At 39.0% G+C, this 21,146-nt stretch overlaps 1 protein-coding gene across 1 annotated transcript; it reads left to right on the top strand.

Moving 5' to 3' along the window:
• The first annotated feature begins 2,523 nt into the window (after positions 1–2,523).
• LMNB1 (lamin B1) lies at positions 2,524–19,946 on the top strand. Its single transcript, XM_062617435.1, has 11 exons — positions 2,524–2,959; positions 7,290–7,446; positions 8,275–8,400; positions 9,384–9,554; positions 10,767–10,892; positions 14,302–14,522; positions 15,477–15,702; positions 16,266–16,370; positions 16,719–16,838; positions 17,551–17,664; positions 18,962–19,946. Exons 1-11 carry the CDS (start codon positions 2,607–2,609, stop codon positions 19,001–19,003), a joined length of 1,761 nt encoding a protein of 586 aa, XP_062473419.1. The 5' UTR covers positions 2,524–2,606; the 3' UTR covers positions 19,004–19,946.
• Positions 19,947–21,146: the final 1,200 nt, after the last annotated feature.

Genomic DNA, 21,146 nt, shown 5'->3' on the forward strand with positions numbered 1-21,146 from the left:
TGTGAAGGCCAATTCTTTTCTTACTTTCTCTTTCAGACTAGTAGAGGAAGACAAATTCAATCACACAATTAGCAGGAAGAAATCTCAGTTGTAAGCAAATGGCAGAGAAATCTGATGGCATGGTTACTGAAGATTAATTTACTCCAATATGGAAGTCAATCTTGCCTTTGAAACCACACAAAAGATTTTATATTTTGATAATGAGATTTTAATAAATTCAACTGATTTTTTTTCTTTTTTATTAATGTGCATAGGAAATGCTACATCAACATTAATTTTTTGATTAGGTGGAAGTAACAACCTAAAAACACAGACTAGTGGAAAGTAAGCATGGAATTGGGGAGACAAACATTTTGGTTTTCACCAGTAATTATTACAAGACACTAATACAATATTTGTTTCCATCTATTTTTTATGCTACTAGCCAACCTAGTCTGCTAAGTAAGCCCCATCGAATGTCATCCTACGTGGTAGGCTGGGAGGCTAAAATGCAATAGTTTCAACAAAAAAGAAATTAAAGCTTGAGGCTTCTGAGGAGAAAGGAAGGCCTTCTTACACACAGTTTGGATTTTAAATACATTCTTTTGATCTAGGAGATGAACTGAAACATACCCCACCCGTAACACTTTGGGAGAGAGGAAGAAAAAAAAGCTTTGCTTCAGGCACACTAACTACAAAACGATATCGGGTGGGGTGGTGAGTGGGGGTGGGTGGGGAGGAAATAATGATCATGTATATTTCTCTAATGAAAACTCAGTGATTTAAAACCCAGCACCAAATTAAATCCTGGGAGTAGACAGAATCAGAATCAGCACTAAATACCTCAGAGGGCTCAGTTCTTACAACAATAAAATCTTCCAAATTTTGTCTGCCTCTTGTACTGCCTGTAAATACAGATCGTTTTTTTCTAGTGCCAGCTGCAGTGTAAAACTACCTTGGGCTATAATCCTACTTTGTTGACAATTTTATGTTGCAGCAGGTGCTACAGAGTTGGTTGTTTTTTGTTTTTTTTTTTTGTGGGTGTTTTTTTCCTTTTCCTCAGCTGTTGTCCCTCTTTTTAGCCAGCTTTACTATTTTCCCAAAGGGCTGGAAAACAGCAAATTGTAATAGCAGGCAGAGGAGGAAAAAGGAACAACAGATGATGGTTTGTGTCAACAAAGGCACCATGTGGGAAAAAGGCTATAGTTGTATACACCCCTGTGACAGGAGTACTTGTTTTACCTTTTTGTTTGAGGGGGTGTCTCTTATTGGTGGAAATGTGCAAAAAATGTTCTGCTAAACTAGCTGAAAGCAGAATGAATGTCCATAAACTGTGAAGGGGCACCCAGATCCCACAGGGGCGATCTCAAGTCTGGTGGAAAACTACCTGGTTTCTGGAATCTCGTAAGTGCTTCTTCTAGAAGGATCCTTACTAAAAGACTTTAAGGAAATGTAAGTAGTAGGAAACCTTAGTGTTTTCCTGCTGACAAGCCTTCTCTACAGGAATTTCTGTGAGGACAATTGGGTTTACACCTGAGATTTAGAACTCCTCACCGTGTTCCTCTTCCTGGTTTCTACTTTCTGATGTACAGCTGCAATGCACAGTGGTCCCTCACATAAATGGACCCCCAGAAGATACAGCCAACATTGTAGCTTGTGAAGGGACAGTGGTTATTTAAAAGCTATAAATCAAAAGCTTCAGTAGGCTCAGTTCCACACTTATGAATGTGGCTTTTTCACTCCTTGCTGTTGCAGCACCAAACGATTCATGTTTTTCCTGGAAAATTAATGTTTAACTTTTAATTAAGGACACAACATCTCACTCACAATAAACCCTTAGGAGCCAGACTGACATCAGATAAAGACTATTAAAATACTAACACTGAAACCTGGGTTGAGCATTTTGAATATTGCAACGAGTATTAATCTGAGGCAGCTCAAAAACGAGCGCTCAGGCACTTGCAGGACCAGGAGTTTTCAAATTACAGCCTACAGAAGAGGAAGAGTAAATGCGGGCTAGGAAACGTTTGGCGCAGCAAGATCACTTTTCTTACCGAAAGAGAACATCTCCCCCGGCCAGAGCACGGGAGGCCGGCGGGGAGGTGAGCGAGACCAGGGGTGCAGGCCCCGGGGGCTAGGGGAGTCCGCCTCGCCCTGCGGGGCGGCGGAAGGCGGCCCGGCCGCAGGGACCCGCCCGGGCCCGGCTGCCTTTGTCCTGAGCCGGGAAGAGGCAACAAAGGAAGGCGCCGCCGCGCGCGGCCCCCTCAGCAGCACCGCGGTGTGGGCGGGGCCCGCCTCGCGCGCCGGCTGACAGTTGCGGACGGTGGCGGGTTTTGAATTGAGTCTCCAGCCGGCGGCGGGACGCGGCGCGCGTCCCGCCTCGGATCGCGATTGGTCTGCGGCTGGTCACGTGGGCGCGGGGCTGGGCGACAGCCGGCCATATTGGACCGCGGCGCCGAGCGGAGCAATTGCAGGCGGGCATCGTTCGTGTTTCGCGGGAGGCGGCGGTAGCTGGGTTGCTGTTCGCTCGCCTCCCGACCGGACCTGCCGGTGTTGGTGTGCTTCTGTCACTGCTGCGGCGTCTCTCGCCCGGTCTCCCGTCTTCCCGCTCCTCTCGCCTCTCCGCCATGGCGTCCGTCACACCGCTGGGGTCGCGGAGCCGGGGCTCCGCGGCCTCCCTGCAGCTGAGTCCCACGCACCAATTACGGCTGCAGCAGAAGGAGGAGCTGCGGCAGCTGAACGACCGCTTGGCCGTCTACATCGACAAGGTGCGGAGCCTGGAGACGGAGAACAGCTCCCTGCAGCTGCAGGTCACGGAGCGGGAGGAGGTGCGCGGCCGCGAGGTCGCCAGCCTCAAGGCGGTCTACGAGACCGAGTTGGCCGACGCCCGTCAGACGCTGGACGACACTGCTCGGGAGCGGGCCAGGCTGCAGATCGAACTGAGCAAGCTCCGCGCCGATTATGAGCAGCTCCGGGGCAGGTGAGAGAGGGTACGCGTAAAGGAGATACGGGGGAGCCGGCGGCCGGGCTGAGCGGTGCCCGCCGTAGTGGCAGTTCCCGCCCGCCCGTCCCGGCTTTGAATGAATGAGCGAGCGGCAGCGCTGCCCTGCTCCGCCCCGGCGGGAAGCTTTGGCCCGGCCCCCGGAGCGCCGCCCCGCGCCTGCCGGCTTCGCCTGCGGCCGTAAGGATGGCGGTGCCTGTCGCCTGGCTGCCAGAGAGCCGCCGCCCGTGTGCCCCGCTACGGAGACCAAGCTCTCCGCGTGAACGAGTGTTGGCGGCACCCTCGGAACTTAGCCCGGGTTCATCCTGGGTTTGAATCAGGGTGACCCTTCACCACCACTCTCCTTACAGACAGATGACCCTGTCCGTTTGGTTTAAGCCGCTTCAGGAGGAAAAATGCAGAGTGATGACAGTTTGTATAGTGGTTTTCTTGGGTCTAGGCTTTCTAAATGTCCTTTCTGAAAGATGTTAATATCATAATAAAAAAATTACGCGAGTAGGTAACAAGTAGGAATTTTCTTAAACCAAAATGTAACTATAAATGTATTTTGCTAGGTATTTAAATGTAAGAAAAGGTAAATTTGCGACCAGATATTCTCAGGATTGCAAACTTTGGCACAATGCCAAGATCTCTACCCTTGCAATGAACTGATTTATGCTACTAGATTTTGCTTCTTGCACATTTGACTTGATTCAGTTGTTGATTTGCTTCCTTGCTTGTGTTTACCTTAAATTTGATTTCTGTGACTGCTGTAGCTTTCCATTAGCAAAAAAAGAATCTTCTGTTTGTTTTTTTTTCATTAGTGAAGCCCACCTGCCATTCTGGTCTTAGTCTTGAGATCACAAATGTTGTGTAAGGATTGATGTTGAAAAAAAAAACAAGTATAACTTGTTAATTTTGATTTTTCAGTTAAACACATTCTCAGCCATCATTTTTCATAATGGAAAAAGATATGTGTGAACCAGCATAATGATGTTTTCATATGTCTGCAGACAGCTCCAATATAAACTTGGGCTCTTATTATTTAAAAAGAAAACCCCAACAAAACTATTGAGTTTCTAATTAGTGAGTCTAGTTGTTCTTGTGGTTACTTCTTGGTGCCCCATGAAGGTCCTACATCAAAGAGATTATTGACAGTGACGGAGTGTTTATGGTAAATGTAATTGTGGCAAGGAACTAGTTTTATGCATTTTTAATGTTGAAGAGATTATTTCTCTGGCTCTTTTGCTTTGTATCTTCAATTGGTCTTCCTTCAATACTCTTAAATGAATTTCTTCAGTGGGATTAGACAGTGAAAGGAATATCCATAACAGTATGAGCCTGTGGCTTGAATTACTGTGCAAGTGTGAGGCATTTTGCAGCTGGTACCCTGAGCGAAGAACTCAGAAGAACAATGTTATCTTAATGCAAGCAAAGTTGTAACAGCTGTTGCAGGGTTTCCTGTGGTGCATATTTGGTGTGCATAAGAGCTCGAGGAGCTGTTTGAGGAAGCAGACGTGAAATGTTTCAAAGCATGTGTTCGTTATTGTAGGTGATTTTAGGAAGGTGAAGATTGCTGGCAAGAGAACTGCTGAGCTTTAATCTGAAACCTGACAGTCTTCTAATGTGCACTGTAAGAGAGCACCCAGAGAAATAAGGAGGAGACTGATACTCTTCATGGTAAAAATTACTAGGTGTAAGGGTGATGTATATGTTGTATACATTTAAAGTTTGGTTTTTCTAATTCACAGGGGCGTTTCTGATCTTATTTCACTTTCCCATATTCCTTTAGGGTTGGAATGACACTGCTGAATTGAGATTTCATCTGGCTGTCAGCGTTTGAAGTGTTGAGCTCCAGTTTCTGTTTCTTTCTGAGAATGAGACGGCCCATCCAAACACATAGTTAGACAAATCTTAACACTAATAGTGCTTAATTTTAATCAGTCTTCCCCTCTCTGCTTCTGTGACTTCACTTACATTAAATGTAGGATGGCTTCACAGTCATCTTGTTGCAAACAAGCCAGAAGGGTACTTTGGTCTGATGAAATTTGTAATACCGAATTTAGTGGTACAAGCAGTGTATTGGGTTTTAATCATATTGTTGTTTGTCCATATTATACATCTTTTTCTATCGTGCTCCAATTGCAAGAGCTCCTTTTCAGCTGTCTACCAGTTTGTAATTGGTAGAGGTATTTGCATTAAAAAAAAAGTAAGTTTACTTGGGGAATCTTCCTCTTTTGAAGTCCAAGATAAGGTAGTTAACTTAGGGTTGTGTGTGAAGCAGCACACTGCAGCCTCTGTGTGTGCGACTTTCTGGTTTTAGGATCCAGCTTGGTTTCAGCATGAAGTCTTGTGAGAAAGCCTGTCTGAAGCAGCGTCTCCATGTTTTGAATAAAGTTTTATCCAGGAGTGATCAAATGACAAAGGCCTGATGTGGGCCTTCATACCTCCCTAATAGGTAATGGAGATTTTATTACAGATGTACCATAGCAAGACACATTTCCTTCCCTCTTTTTTTATCCTCTGCTGCACAGCTTCCTTGCATAGTGAAGTTCGTACAGGCCTGGGTGGGAGGGAAGAGACAGGGCAGAGATCAGTGAATAATTTTTAAGAGCTAGAACTAGGAGTCCACATGATCAAAACGTAAATTCTGTGCTTTTGCCCTATCTGTGGACCTAACTGCTCTGAACGGTTGGGTCTAAGCAGGGGTATGTAAAATGCTATGGAGGGACTGGGTAGTGTTGAGCAGCAGAAATGAAAAAAGTAGTTGAGGGTAGAAGAGTATTTGTGTGTGTCTAGGTTCTTGCAGTCTACCCGTTTAGTTAAGTGTGGTGTTTACTCACCAGGAGCCGGATTAGCTGGAGCTGAGTCTGTTATGTAAAGCCTGCCATCTTCTGGCTGTAGTGCTGAAACGTTACTTTTATGTCGACAGGTGTTTTTTTGCAAGTCTCTCTTGAGGATGATGTTAATTACATATGTTGCATGTATCTTTTAAATTTGAGAATCTTTCCTTTTAAAATTGCGTGTTTATTTTTAGTACTAGTCTCATTTCACTGAGAAGCATTCCTATTTCTTATAGGCAATAGAGTGATTAAAAATAATGTATTAATGCTTTGACAGTTTTGTTAAGAGTCTTCATCCAATTTTCGGTCTTCTCAGTTTAGTGTTGTGAATTCGGGGGGGGGGGGGGTGGGTGGGTTTACTTCTGCAAAAAATGTAAAAACTGAAGAATGTGCTAGCTGTGGTCTTACTGAGCCTGAATCTGTCCTTTCCCATAAAATCAATTGTTGATTATAGACATCTAGAACTGATGTACGTTACTGCCCTTAGTAGGGAAATGTGATTATCCCAGAGAGAAAAAGAATCAGCTTCAAGGTGGAAGGACTTGTGTTACACATTTAAACACAACTGCTTGTGCCAGTATTTTGATTACTGAGTATTATTTTCCTTTTCCCCATTTTTGATAGTAGCCTGTCGTAGAATTATTTGTGAGTAATTAATAAATTCAGGCTGAAGTGTGTGGTTTTCTGTTGCAGTACTTTTCTCATTTGACTGATTTGTTTGCATGTGCTGTTTTGGGGAATAAACCTCTAGACACTGACTGCTTATATAGGAATGAAAAATAATTTGAGTATTTTGAAAATCTTGTGTGTTTGCTTTTGTAAAGGAGGACACCTGTACCTCTGCACCAGTGCAGTTTCAGTAGTTCAGCATACTGTTGTATAGGCAGGATTTGGGTTTCTTTCCTCAATGCTGTGTAACTTTGCCACTATGCATGATTAGAAAGCAATTTTCAGTGATACAGCTTCTGCTTATGAAGGACTTCTTTATAGACAGGGAACATAAAATCTTCATTGAGAAGTTGATCTGTTAATTAGAAATGGGCTTATTTGCACAAGTTCTTGAGTGGATAAAAAACTATGAAGTTAATTTACTGCTTTCCACCCTATGGAAAGAGCCTTCTGATGAGAGAGCTTATTTCTTCCTACTAAGATACTGTTGAAGGTAGGCTGTTTCAACGGTGGCTAGCTAAAGAGAAAACAAGAGAAGCCTTTAATAAACAGTTTCCCCTTTCTATGTGTCTCAGACTTGTTTGACGCTCTTGAATTTCCCCTATATTTAGATTTCTACAGCCAAGTGAAATGCTAAGCTAGTGCTTGTCAGATGAGAAAGCAGAAAGGAGTTGATTTTAATTAGGTAAATTAAGCCAAGACAAAGTGTTTTTGTTGTGTATCTCAATAAGATTCAGATTGCACCTTGTTTTATTACTTAGTAGTCTACTTTGGGAGCATTTCTAGACTTTCTTACCACTTTCTGTGATTTATTGCAGCTACGAAAAAAAAGAAACAGACCTCAATGCAGCTCAAATAAAAATCAGAGAGCTTGAAGCAGCCCTCAATTCTAAAGAAGCTGCACTGGCCACAGCACTTGGTGATAAGAGAAGCCTGGAGGAAGAAAATGATAATTTAAGAGATCAAATTGTACAGGTGAGAGGAAATATTTAACTACCGACCTTCTTTCAGCAAATGAGGTACTTTTAAATATAAAAATCTATAGTGAGAGCTGACGTTCTGGCAAAATGCAGCCTTGTAGCCAAAAAATGAATGCCAGCCTTCCATCTAGTCACAACTAGAACAAACTGGTTTACTGTCAACATTGGAGGCAGTAGTAAGTAGGTGTCTGTCCAGTACTGTTCAGCTTATTAACAACATGAATGGTGGAATAGACTGCTTTTAAGATTTTGACTCTGAAATTGCAAGGGATGTTACTTGTGTTGAAAGAAATGGGTCAAGAGTCAAAATAAACTTGGCAAATTGTGGAACTGTTTTGGGGCAGAAGCTGACTTCACAATGCAGATGCAAAAAACTGACAAATAAGTTTGTGATTCTCTCTGCCCTTCTTTTCGTTCTGCTTGTGATTCCCAATGTTCTGAGCATCTGATAAAACAAAGAGGGGGAAGTCTTGTGCAAATTTTGTTAACCCTTTGACATAAATAATTTGATCTTAAGTAACACTACCTCAAGAAGATGAGTTGAGCAGACCAGGAAACTGGTATTTGCCATGTAGAAAACCTGTTTTTGTATGGAAAGTTGTTAAGTAGCATTTTAATGCTACTTACCAATGTAAAATATCTGGAATTCACTTGTAGAAGTGATTGCAAGGGTAGAAAAGACATTAGTGGTGTAAATACTGGATTTGGTTGTCAAATTCAACCATAACATGGTTAGGTGTACTGCTAGGTGGCTGAGGTCATTGTGTTATACGAGTTCTGCTACGTAATCATTGTTGTGTTGATTCTTCTATTTTTCTTAAAGCTTGAAGCTTCTTCGGCTGCTGTCAAGGAACAGCTTGCAAATGAAACCTTACAGAAGGTTGATCTTGAAAACCGTTGTCAGAGTCTCATTGAGGACTTGGAATTCCGTAAAAATATGTATGAGGAGGTAAATGCTTTAGTCTCAAGAATTCACATCTTTAAAGGAAAGAAGACTATTGGGGGGATTATTCTTGCAATACTGAAATAGTTTAATTTGGGAGGTCTGAACTCTAACTCGGAGCATGGTTTGCCTGTATTCTAGCTGGAAGATTTCCAGATATTTTTTTCTTAGCCTTTGTCATAAAATAACTTCATATGTCATGTTTCATATTAAGTTATGCCCATGGTGCACATCATCTCATAGCAATGAGAAAGTAGGTCAATTTTCTTGCATAATCCCTTTCTGAGAAATAAAGTGGAGAGGGACACTCAAGCAGATGCTATTTTTTGCTGGTTTTTAATTTTGAAACTTCCTTGTTGGATGCTTTTGAATAATGGAAACAGTAGATTTGTCTTCTAGAGCTTCTTGACTCCCTTTCAGTTGCAGTTATTGAAGGCTTTCCAGAAGGAACCTCAGAGCAGTAACAAATGTACTTAGCCACGCTGTCCTTTGTTCTGTATGTGGTTTTGTGATTTTCCTTGCAAGGTGCATCTTCAGCTTTGCTCGTGGTGTTGGAATCTTTTTTCCAGAGGCCACAGGCAAGCATACAAATAAATGAGGAAAATGCTGATTCGTGAAAGTAACTGTTTAATTTCACCTTATTTTAGTTTTGTACAGGTGTAGAAGAGACCTGAAGAAAGGGAGGATGTCTTCCTAAAATATAACCGTATTGAGGTGTATTTGGTGAAAATACGGATAACTCTCAGGAATGTGACTTTACATGCTGATAGTATCCTAGCTCTTATTTCAGTTACTGGCTATTGCAAAGTAAAGTACCTTGGCAGATCAGAGTGAACAGATGGCTCTGTGTTGCTACTGAAAGTTTCAATGTGAAGCAAACCAATGCTGATCCACAAAGCTAGCTGAAATCTGTATCACTATCCACTCAGCAGATAGTCTTCTGAAATTTGTCTCGTATCCAATGAATCTAATTTTTCTGTTTTTCTTAGGAAATCAATGAAACAAAAAGGAAACATGAGACTCGCTTGGTTGAAGTTGATTCTGGGCGTCAAATTGAATATGAACATAAACTGGCCCAAGCCCTTAGTGAAATAAGAATGGAGCACGATGCACAAGTGAAGCTATACAAAGAAGAGCTTGAACAGACTTACTGTGCCAAAGTGAGAACATGTTTTCATGCAGTTGTCTGGTGTACTTTTTTGTTTTATTTGATGAAAAGATATGCATTTCAGAGGAGTTTATTATGGAGTTTGGTTTAAAATTACCATGCATTTGAATGTGAACTTGCATTTTCTGGTATCATTTGAGTAAGAAGCCCCATGTGAAGGCAAAGTGTGTGGAAAAGGTACTTGGTACTGGGATTGCTGTGAATTCAAAGAAAACTTATGTGTTGTTACATATCAACTGTAACATAGCCTTGATGATCAATAAGATGGCCTATATTTTTTTAATGAAACTTACTTCATAATAGGGCTTGCTGAGAAGACAGCTTCCTGAGTCCTCTGACCCTGTACATAATGTGTGGAAACTTTACCACACGCAGTGATACCTGCTTTCACTCTTCTAGAGAGGAAGCATACTCTCAAGCTGAGTTGTACTTCATAATTTCCTTCCTCTAATACAGTTCAGCACTTCTGTCAGGAGGGATCCTGATGTCTCGACTGAAACTGGTTTCTGTGGCTATACTTGTTGCAGTTTGTATGTTTTAGAGCAAGGTGGGATGTTACAGCAGAAAAGTTGATACAAGCTGAATCTGGTATCATAGTTCTGTCTTTTTAGTTCTACAGTCTTAACAGAGTGCGGATGCTTGTCTGGGGCTTACATCTGACTTGGAAAATCTTAAGTAAAATAGAGAAAAATTTTTCAATTTATATTTTAGTCTAATAGACCTTTCATAATTGAAGCTTTCTTGTTCCCTCTCTTCAGCATGATGATATTACTATGAAGCAGTAGTGACTTATGACACTGGAATTGTAATCTGAAGGCACATTACCGATTTGCTTAGGTTGTCTGAAAATTAACATAAGTTTGTTTTCTAGAGAATTAGTAATTTAATTACAGTAAATAAATATACAATGCTAAACATTAGCCAACATGAAAACTGAACTTCACAGTCCAACTTCAGTGATGTCTTCAAGGGAAACTTTTTTAATCCTAGAATAAATATTCAGAGGATTGTGATTTCAGGTGGGGCAGTCCAGCATGGTAATTGAGCCATCATACCTAAACCCTAAAAAAAACAAAACATATGTTTCATTGTGTTAGAACCGTAGAGAGGAACTTTGTGGCTTAGTGTTTCATGTGGTTTTTAGTGATTCATTCTTGTAATAAAAGTTACTTTGAAACTGATGTTTTAACTTGCTCTACTACAGCTTGAGAATGCTAAACTGTCCTCTGAAATGAACAGTTCTGCAACCAATTTGATGAGAGAAGAACTGAATGAAAGTCACATACGAATTGATACTCTGACTTCCCATCTCACCAGCCTTCAGAAAGAGGTAACAAGCTGTTTGTGACTCTTCAGTCTTGTTTATTACAGATGTCAATTTCTGTATTAAAGGACTTTCCCTTAACTTGTAAGTATGTTCAGCATCATGATTTTCATTTGTCTTCTACTGTTCTGTACTTCTTCAAATTTCTTAATGCCTGCTTTTGACAAAGCTGATTTTTTTGGGTGCAGTATTCTGCTGCAGAATGAGTACTTGAAAGGCAGTACTCTTAAGTGACTTTTGCAATAGGTGTGACAATTTTAGACAATAGCTCTATGTTCAAAGCTTTTGACATTACACGTAATTTAGTTCTTTTCCGTAGTAACTTGGGCAGTCTAGCATAGGATTCCACATTCAAAGCCAGAACTGGAATATGCAGTCTCTCTCTGGTTATCTTTTTTTAACCCTAGATTCAGTTTGCATCTAGAAGTCTTACCAAAAAAAAGTGAACTTACTGATTTTTGAAAGGGGTTAAAAACTTACAAAATGAGCAATTATGATGGTCTGTTTTGAGACTACAGAATGGGAGCACAGGAGCTGGAAGTCCTTAGAAGTAGAATGCTGTAAGTACTTCAAGCATAGCTATTTTTTAAGCAGGAGCTGCAACAGGACGTAAAGTTAGGCAAGATCTTAATGGTAGATGATGGGATGAAGATATAACCTTTAGTTACCTTAGATAATTATAATATTAAAAACCACACCTCTAGGAGGAGATTTCATATGTAAATATAAGACCAGCTTGGTATAATGACCTGTTTAAAAATCAAGACACGTGTGTTTTACATTTTTGTTATGTAAAATGTGGGTAACTGATCACTTATTTTTATGTGGTTCCTTCCTTGTTAGAATTTTGTATAAAAGGATTTTGTATGAAAAAAAATACCTGTTTCTTAGAAGGTATGCTGGTTGCACAGAATTGTAATAGGGGTGAATGTCTCAACTCAGTGTATTGATTGACTTTTGCACACTGAACTCTGCTTTAGGGGCAACAGTTTTGAAACCCCAGGTGGCACTTCCATAAAGCCTGCCCAGATTGTCTTGCCATCTCAATAGCAGAGGAATGGATTGAACAGGACTCCAGTGCACACCAACCAGTTGATTTGGGCTCCGCTGACTCCCCTCTGGTGCCAGGGCAGTAAGCATCTCAAAGGTGCAATGCCTAAGAAATATTTTTATCGAGGATGAAAGAGGGAGAACATAGGTTGGCGAGTACTACTTTTGTCTTTTCTTTATTTCTGTCCACAGAAGGTTAAAGTTTTTTTGCACATAGATGTTTGGTACCAGGGGAAAAGAGTGCACCTTTGCTGATAAATTCAGAGCTGAGTGGGAGATTGAGGTATTGGTTCTAATGGATCATTACCAGGATTAAGGTGAAGTGAGACTGAAAATGCGTCAAATAACTATACTTGAGTATTTGTAGAGCAGAGTCTTGAGCAGAAACTAATTAGACATAGTCAGATCACAGAGCATATAGATCACACCCAAAGAAGTATGATGCAACCTATGACAAACTGTATGTTCAGTGCTAGGTTATTTGATGGGAGTAACATCATGTGTATTGCAGTGGATTTCTGATTTTCATAGAACGACTTTGATTGGAAAAGACCTTTAAGATCAAGTCTGACCATTAAGTGTTAGGAGTTGGTTCTGCAATGGGGTTCTGTAATTTACTAATCAGTTGAAACTGCAACAAAAACATTTATTTTCTTGAAAAGTATAAGATATTAGTAATATTTAGCTTTGATTCTTTCTGTGATAAGGTTTGAATTGTATTACTCCTGTACAGTAGACTCTTAGGTCTTCAAAGTTCTGTGTATTTAAAGTGAAGAATATAAATTCGGGGGTATTATTTCATAATTATCAAAATAACTTGGCAGATACTTGTATGAATCTTCCAGGTTTTACCATTATATAGGCAAATTAGTCTGCAAAAGATAGGCGATGAATGCACATGAGGTTACACAAGATTTGGATGGAGACTTCTGTCCACTTACATCTTATTTCTGCTTTTAGATTACCATCACCTTTCTTTTGGGGTTTCAGGCATTTCTGATGTTGGTGGGTTTTTTTCTTTCTCAATTTAGTAATTACCTGTGTTCTATTGCTTATTTGTGACTGACAGCTGGGTTCAGAAAACTTGCTTCTGAATTTGCAGAGGTGTTGGTTGTTAACTTCAGGACTACCAAAACCAACTTCTGCCAGTTTGTCTGTAGTTGTCCACCAAAAACTATTTTGTTGATGTGAGTTTGGGTTTTTTTTTTGTGTGGTGTTTTTTTTTGGTTTGTTTTGTTGTGACTTTTTGTTTGGTGTGTTTTTTGTCTGTGTGTGTCTTGTCTTTTTTTTTTTTTTTGTTGTGTGGTGGTGGTTTGGCTGGGTTTTTGTTGTGTTTTTTTTTTTTCTTTTGTAGGGCTAGTGATGTCAACCAGTAAAGGTTTCTTTTCCATTTGCTAGCTTTAAGTTTAGCTTTGTTCTCTTGGAAGAAGACAACTCAATTAGCAGATTTGAGATGCCAGCACTGAACTTTGTAGCAGTTTTCACTGGGATCTTCCATCTGACACTCTATGACTCTAACATTGACAACCAGACACTGGGCCTGTGTGTCAGACTTCGAGTGCAGGTTTTCATTGTCCATATATAGCATTATAAAGCTTTAATAGCTGTGATTTCCTATGTAGAATGCCTGCACAGCAAACTCAGTGACTTAACCAGACAATGTGGTTCCTTTATTTGTCTTTTAATTAAAAAAAACCTCAAAGACTATCAAACAGAATAAAGCATACTTTTAAGAAACCTTAAAGATGTCATCATTTGGCCTTTCTTTGATAAGCATTCTATTTTGTATGTGTGATATTAAGTTGTACTGACTTAATGTGGTTTTAAAAATCTCATTCTTCATGGAACAGTTAGGACTGTACTTTCAGCAAGGCTTGAAGGCTTTCAGGCAGACAGGCTTTCACTGGCAACAATCCCTATTCCTTTAGAGAAGCTTCCTCCCAGAATTTGGAATTGGAAGCAGACATCTCAAAGGTAAAGAGCAATTACTTACTGCAGGATCTGAAGTACAGTGAGCTGTGCTTTGATTCTGTTACCTGTCCAGCACATTTCAAAATGGTTTGACTCTTCAGCTCAATTTTTCTCAACTTGAGTAAATTCAAGCATAGTAATGTATTTTCAGATCTCAGGAAAATGGAGCATGTGGTTGTCTTTCAAAGTGTGGCTTTCAAAGGTTTGACTCGAACTTAGGTGTTGTGTTTAGTAGATAAGGTGGAGAACATGAATATGAAAATACGAGTTTGAATTCAGAGATGGGAAGGATGCTTAACGTAATGTTCTATTTTCATCTTACCTGAACAGCAGACTGCATGGAGGTTTGGAGGGGCTTTCCTTTGCATCACTGATGGTTTTTGATGTTTTCTAGTCTCGAGCGTGGCAAGATAGAGTGCAAGAGCTTGAGGACAGCTTGGCCAAGGAACGGGAAAACTGTCACAAATTACTGTCTGAGAAAGAGAGAGAAATGGCCGAGTTAAGAAGTAAGGTGCAGGAGCAGCTGGATGACTATGAACAACTTCTGGATGTTAAACTAGCGCTTGATATGGAGATCAGTGCATACCGGAAATTGCTTGAGGGTGAAGAGGAGAGGTATGAAAGAATGTAGCAACAAATGCGGTATAAGTGCTTTCCTTGCTTGTTCCATTCTGTGTTAAAAGGTAGTTCTTACTGGTAATGTATTTATTAGGAGTTTTACTATAGGTTCGTAGGCACTGTTTGTTTTTGCACCATCCTTCTGATACTTCTAAATAAGTCTCCATGAGACCAGGCTGCTCGAGTATCGGACCAATAGCTCTCAAGGGAACAAATACCATTCTTTTATTATTTTTTTATTAAGCACTGAGGATATAATGAATTATCATTTTTATGAAATAATTTTTAGGTCTGTTTGGTGCTATGGTTAATATTATTTTTCGGAGTTAATTACGTTCTCCTTAGTTGTTCGTCAAATCTGTTTAAGTATAGAATAATTTGAGTAAAGTTTTAATAGCTATTTGATTGCCCAGCTTATCAGCTAGTTACATTTTCCACATCTGACCTCAGAGTTCAGCCATACTGAAAATTTTTGCCTGATAAGTCACAGCTGTCACTTTAAAGCATTTTGACCATTTTCTGAATGGCATCCTACTGATCCAGGCTGATTTTCCTCAAGTGTGGGGATGAAACAGAAAAAGGTTTTGCCACTGTTTTTTTGCATAAATTTTCTACAATGGCTTAAGTTCCCCTAAGAGCGTTTTCTGAACTTGTTCTATCTACCCAGGAATGCAGTCTTTTAACAGATGGATAGAGGTGCCTTTATAATCTTAATGTAGTAGGCTTTCAGAATTCTGTGCTCCAAAAGTATTAATAAGCTGACAACGTGTCATTCAATTCTCCAAAAAGTACCCAAGGCTTCACTTTTTTGTGTAACACACTTTGTTTACCATGTTCCTGTAGCATTTTGCTCTGTAATTCTGTGGAAAGAAGAGAAAGAGAGGGAAGTTTATAAAATAAAGTGTAGAAAAAGTAAAACCAAAAGGTGATGGATGTGTATTTCTTCAATAGATTGCAACTTTCTGCAAGCCCATCTTCCCGAGTGACTGTTTCACGCGCTTCGTCAAGCCGTAGTGTGCGTACAACCAGAGGGAAGAGGAAGAGGATAGATGTGGAAGAATCTGAAGCCAGCAGTAGTGTTAGCATTTCCCACTCAGCTTCTGCCACTGGAAGTGTCTCTATTGAGGAGATAGACATTGATGGAAAGTTCATCCGCTTGAAGAACAACTCTAGACAGGTTTGAAGATGCACATGTATATAGTGGGCTGATCAGAGATAGAAGGCATACTTGGCACACTTTCAGCTTTTATCCTTTGTGTGGACTGTTGGAGCTAAAGCATGCTGTATAAGAGAGGGCACTAAAATTAGTGTGTCACAAAATAAGCTTTCATACAGTATTCCTGATTGACAGTGACTCTTTCCTACTTAATTTTAATGCTTTCCATAGCACCTGCTAAGTGCTACATCACTCTTCAGAATTCTGCCTTGCAAGTGATCTACCTGTAAAGTATTACAGGTAGCATTATCACTGATAGGAAATAGTGTAAGCAGACATTACTAAGCAGTACCAAAACTGATGTAAGTTATAAATATATAACATGTTCATAACATCAGAACTGAAAAGCAGGTTGCATTAAGCTTTAAGAAGACAAACCTAATGTTATTCTAATTGGCATGTTGAAGATCAAGCGATAAGTTTTTATTGAAAGTTTTGTTTTCCTCATGGCCTTATGTAAGAAACCCTACATGTGTAACAGAAAATGACTGCTGATGGAAGTCTTTTTCTCCTTTTTTTATTAGGATCAACCTATGGGAGGTTGGGAGCTGATCCGAAAAATAGGAGACACTTCTGCTATTTACAAATATACCTCAAGATATGTACTAAAGGCAGGCCAAACTGTTACAGTAAGTTGCCAAGCTTCAGCTGTTCAGTTGAAATGGACTTCATGTCAATAAGATGCAAAATTTTCAGTTTTGTACTTTCTGTGTACATGTTCAGAAAATAATCGCCTGTATTTGTATTGGGCATTACTTGTATCCCTCACTTGGAAAAAGTTGGACAAAGCTACATTTTTCAGAAACTTCCTATATGAAGTAATCATTTTGACCATAAAGAGGTGCACTTCCATATTATTTTTTTTATAACTGGGGGAGATTCACTAGTGTCACTTAAATAGACTACATTAATTTGTTAAATAACATGGAAATACGTAAGACTAGTAATTAATGCTAAAGTGTGACTTCTTTTAACAGATCTGGGCTGCAAATGCTGGAGTAACTGCTAGCCCTCCCACTGACCTCATCTGGAAGAACCAGAATTCTTGGGGCACTGGTGAAGATGTGAAAGTTGTACTGAAAAATTCTCAGGGAGAGGTAAAGTACTTAAGCTGTGTTTAAACTTATCTTTGTGCGGTGCCATCCTTTATAAAGATGAAGGTAGAACCATTTTGAGAACTTCATGCATGGGTGCACATGAGTGCGTGCTAAAGTTTTCTCCTTTTGCTTTGCATCTAATCATACTGTAGCCCTGTCTGTCTTTACTGCAATTTAGGAATGCAGTCTTAATGAAGTGTGAGATTTTTTTCCCTTGTATTCAGTATAAGTAGTAGAATGACTTGTTCAGACACTGACTTCATACCAGGAATTGGGCAATGCCTTGGAGTATGCTTTGAAAAGAAAAGGTTTTGGTAAACTTTTCTTAAAACTGTGTTTATGGGGTGTGGAAAACACTACAGTGAAACTAACCTTAATCACCGAGGCATTAATTCTGGTAAGGTGAGGGTTAAAACTTTGGGTAGGGCAGTTGTTATGACACCTTGCAATTAAAATAAAATATTTAAATACATTAAAAAAAACACCCAGATTTTGAAAGAACTTTTGAGTGTTGTGTTAGACTTTTAAATCAGTAAGGTATTTAAAACTAAGGTGTTATAAATGCTGTTTATGCACAGCAGTACATAAGAAGTATATAGAGAAAATCAGTACAAGGAGCTTTCCCAACAGCTGGAATTCCCATTTCTCAAAATATAAGTATATTAGCACCAAATATTTAGAAGAATCAAGTCTTCAAAATAAAACTCTGCAGGAGGTTGCTCAGAGAAGCACTGTCTTTAAAACAACTGTACATGAAGAGGAAGAGGAGGGAGCTGAGGAAGAAGAAGCTGAAGCTATGGAGAAGCAAGGCCTTTATTACCAGCAGGTATGTTATTTTAGGTTAACAAGGTTATGTATCTCTTTTTTTCAACCTGAAGTCATTAATTTTATGGAAAATATCATACCTGTTAAGGTGTGGATGTTCTTTTGTTTTGGATTTGTTTTATCAGTAATTTGAAATTTGAAAGCATGAAGTTGTGTTACTAAAACCAGTATAAAAATACTACTTCACACATTCCCTTGATAGATAAGTGAATTTTTCTTAAAAAGAGCTTTTCAAGCTTAAAGATTTCAGGATTTTATTTTTTTTCCCCCTCTGTTCCTGATAAACTTCCCCAGGGCAGTTTTGGTAAAGTTTGGCTAAGCAGGAACGCCTAAATTTATCTACAGTTTTGAGAACTTGAAATATCTCATTTTCTCTGATAGAGGAAATGAGATACTGAAGACACTATCAGAAATAAATGTCTTGTGCATCCTGAAGAAATGCAGTGGTGAGTGGAAAGGTGTGAAATTGCAGTGACCACAAAATATTCTAGTAAGGGAAAATACTGAAACACAACATACTTTATTGTTCATGTTCTGAGTTTTATCCATTATCTTACTCTTTTGACTAGTTTTTCTAAAGAGGAAAAAAAGGAATGAAACACATGTTCCTGTAATGCAATGTTCACGTTTGCTGCTTTGCCTTAAAACTTGGCCACATTTCAGTTATTACATATCTTAAAGTCAGTTAGAAAAGCTAATATATAACAGTAATTAAGTGTGTATGTGTAGACAGACAAACACTGGAGAGAGCTGGCTGTGTTGGAAATAATTTTTTGGCAGTTGTAGATTTTGGCCTATAACCGAATCATAACTTTTAATAGAGTCAGGTTTTTATTGCAGTTATACAATAAAAGTCCATCTTTCTGCTCTCCTTGTTTCTGGGATTGTGTAGTTCAGCTAAACTGTGTGTCTTAGTAGCTATACTTATAAAAATGTTATGGAGAGATGAGATTTCTTTAGATTAAAACTCACAAGGTACTTGTATGTGTTCCCTGAAGTTTTCACCACCTGTCTAAACTCGCTGATGCTTCTTGACTTGAGATTCAAATAAAATAATTTAAGCTGTGTTTTTTCTGGTATATGTCATCTGTTACCTCTCACAGGAAAAGATAGATATTTATTATTCTTTTACATACAGGCTACAACAGATGTAGAATTTTTGCATGCTGACTCTTGCTTACACTGTGCCAGGCTAATAATTTCATAGGTTAAAAATGGTTATTGTTTTTGAGTTGCTCAATTTTCTGCTGCTGGATTTTTTTCTTTTTTTCAAAGATGACTCTTTCTATTCGTAACAGGCAAGCTCGAAGGCATCTAACAGAAGCTGTGTGATCATGTAAACTTCTAGTCAGCGGGGTTCCTCAAATTATGGTAAATATTATCTGCAGAACAGAGCCTGCTCATAAGCACAACGTATTTTTGTATTTTCTGTATGTGAAGTTTTATGCTGCGAGTCTGATGGCCTTAATTTTCTTTGTCAATGAAAAGGAAGTTTTGTAAAAGAAATACCTGTAACTTTCTCACAGGATGTGAATTGTTGATTCTGAACAATGTACTGTTTGAAAAGTGATGTCCCTGTCACCCAGATTTATATGCCAGTCCTTTTCTTGAAACCTTACTGGAATAGAAATATTCCAATGTTTTGGGGATCGATTTTTCTTAGATTATACCACTGTAGACTAGTCAGTTGCTGTTGATCTCTTTATTGTTAGGTGCTGTTGGGGAAGGGGATACTATGATACTATGAATACTTTTATACTAGAGACTTTTTTTCCCTACAATGCAGTCAAGCCTATAAAACTTTTTCTATAGAAAAGAACAGCTTTGTTTTAACAAACAAAAAAGAAACAAACCCAAAAAAATACAAACAAGCAAAGCAAATGAAAGCAAATACAAGAAAACATACAGAAAAAAACATAGCCCAAGTGATCATGAATGCACTCAGATGATGAAGGATGCAGTGAAACTCCTTATAGGTACTCTTTTCCTTTATTTAGATTTTCTTCTGCAAGACGGTTCATATTGAATGTGTTAGATGTGTTGTTAAGATATTGTAACCAGTTTCTCAAACTATTTTTTTAGCAAGCAGAGAACCTTTTTCGTATGGCTTGTCTTGCTTATAATTTGTATGAACAAAAGTAAGGCTTTTAGGAGTATAGTCTACATTTGTATGGAAACCCATTTCAATTTTGTCAATGTAGAAAGTTTTTATGTCTTTCCTGCATTAATCTATTGTCTGAAAAAGTTTTGAATAAAGTATTTCTGTTTAAATTGTCAAGTAAAGGTTGGGAATTTTTTTCTTCCTAGAACTGAGCTAAAAGTTGAATGAGGGTTGAATACTTAGAACAGACAGGCTTTGAAGCTGGTTAAAACGTCCATGTAAATGTAACATTGGCAATTGATGGGTTTTTCTTTTTTTTGTTTTCTTTTTTCCCCTGAACTTCATGTCTGGAAAATTCCTTATTCAAGCTCTGTTGAGTAACTGTTTCTGCATTGTCTTTGCTTGTCTTAATTCTTACTGGACTGACTTTTACCTCATATGAGTACCAGGCTGACCAGTTTAAGCATGGCACAGTAACATAAATAGAAACTTAGAAATACTGTAAATAGTTATGATTATCTTAGTCTGGAAGTATTTCTAAATGCATGGCCAGAATTTTAAAAGTTGACGTGGGCTTTTTCCTTGTATTAGTATCGTGATGAATTTAAGATTTTTTTTTTTTCAGTTTTTTTAGTATGTCTCATCTTGGAAAAGGCTCCTTTTTCTGGTGAATTATGTGGTGGCTTTTAAACTTTGTGCCAGCAGAAGGTGAGGGGAGAACGGCCAAGTGTTATACAGATGGATGAGGGGAACTACTTCTTTTGACAGTAGTGCTGGTTTAAACAACTGCATTAAACCCCAATGTAGTACTTGCTTTAATTCCCTATTTATATTTGAATATTTACATAGTATAAATATTTTCATGTCTTTTAAGCATCACTCTGTAACTCTAATATTCTGAATACTCTTCAGTTTGATCTCTAGGAATAATGGCTTTCTGTCCATTGAAGGCTTAGATATCGGTAGGCATATACTGTATAAATGAATACTATGTTGTAAGAAATGGTTAATGGGTACCTAATTCTTAATTCATAATAGGAATCTGCCAGTATAATCAAGCATTTTTGGTTACAGCATTTATACAGCCTACTCATCACCAGGGTGATAAGCAAGTGCTGTGACTCCTAGCTGAATGTGTAGTTAGAAGCTGCTACTTGAAACTAATGTTCTCCATACTGAGAGTTTTTACATGAGTCTTGTGAATAGTCAGCTAAATCGGCAGACTTCTGATGGATGAAAATAAGAGAAATCATGATTTTAGGAAAACATTAGTTTTGCTGTTGCAAGTTTTTCTGTAAACTAGAAATAAAGAGGGTTGGGGAACGCTTAACCCTTCTGAGGTGGGTGTGCGTGTATGTGTTCACGTTAACCTTTGGAGTAAA

This window comes from Pezoporus occidentalis, unplaced genomic scaffold (assembly GCF_034315485.1).
Source record: "Pezoporus occidentalis ecotype Australia unplaced genomic scaffold, CSIRO_AGI_Poc_V1 ctg196, whole genome shotgun sequence".
NCBI lineage: Eukaryota > Metazoa > Chordata > Aves > Psittaciformes > Psittacidae > Pezoporus > Pezoporus occidentalis.

Excerpts from the sequence above, each read along its gene's own strand:
- LMNB1 (XM_062617435.1), top strand. The coding sequence starts at position 2,607 with ATGGCGTCCGTCACACCGCTGGGGTCGCGGAGCCGGGGCTCCGCGGCC. Across the intron at positions 2,960-7,289 it reads TATGAGCAGCTCCGGGGCAG|CTACGAAAAAAAAGAAACAG; the intron begins GTGAGAGAGGGT and ends GATTTATTGCAG. Across the intron at positions 8,401-9,383 it reads GTAAAAATATGTATGAGGAG|GAAATCAATGAAACAAAAAG; the intron begins GTAAATGCTTTA and ends TGTTTTTCTTAG.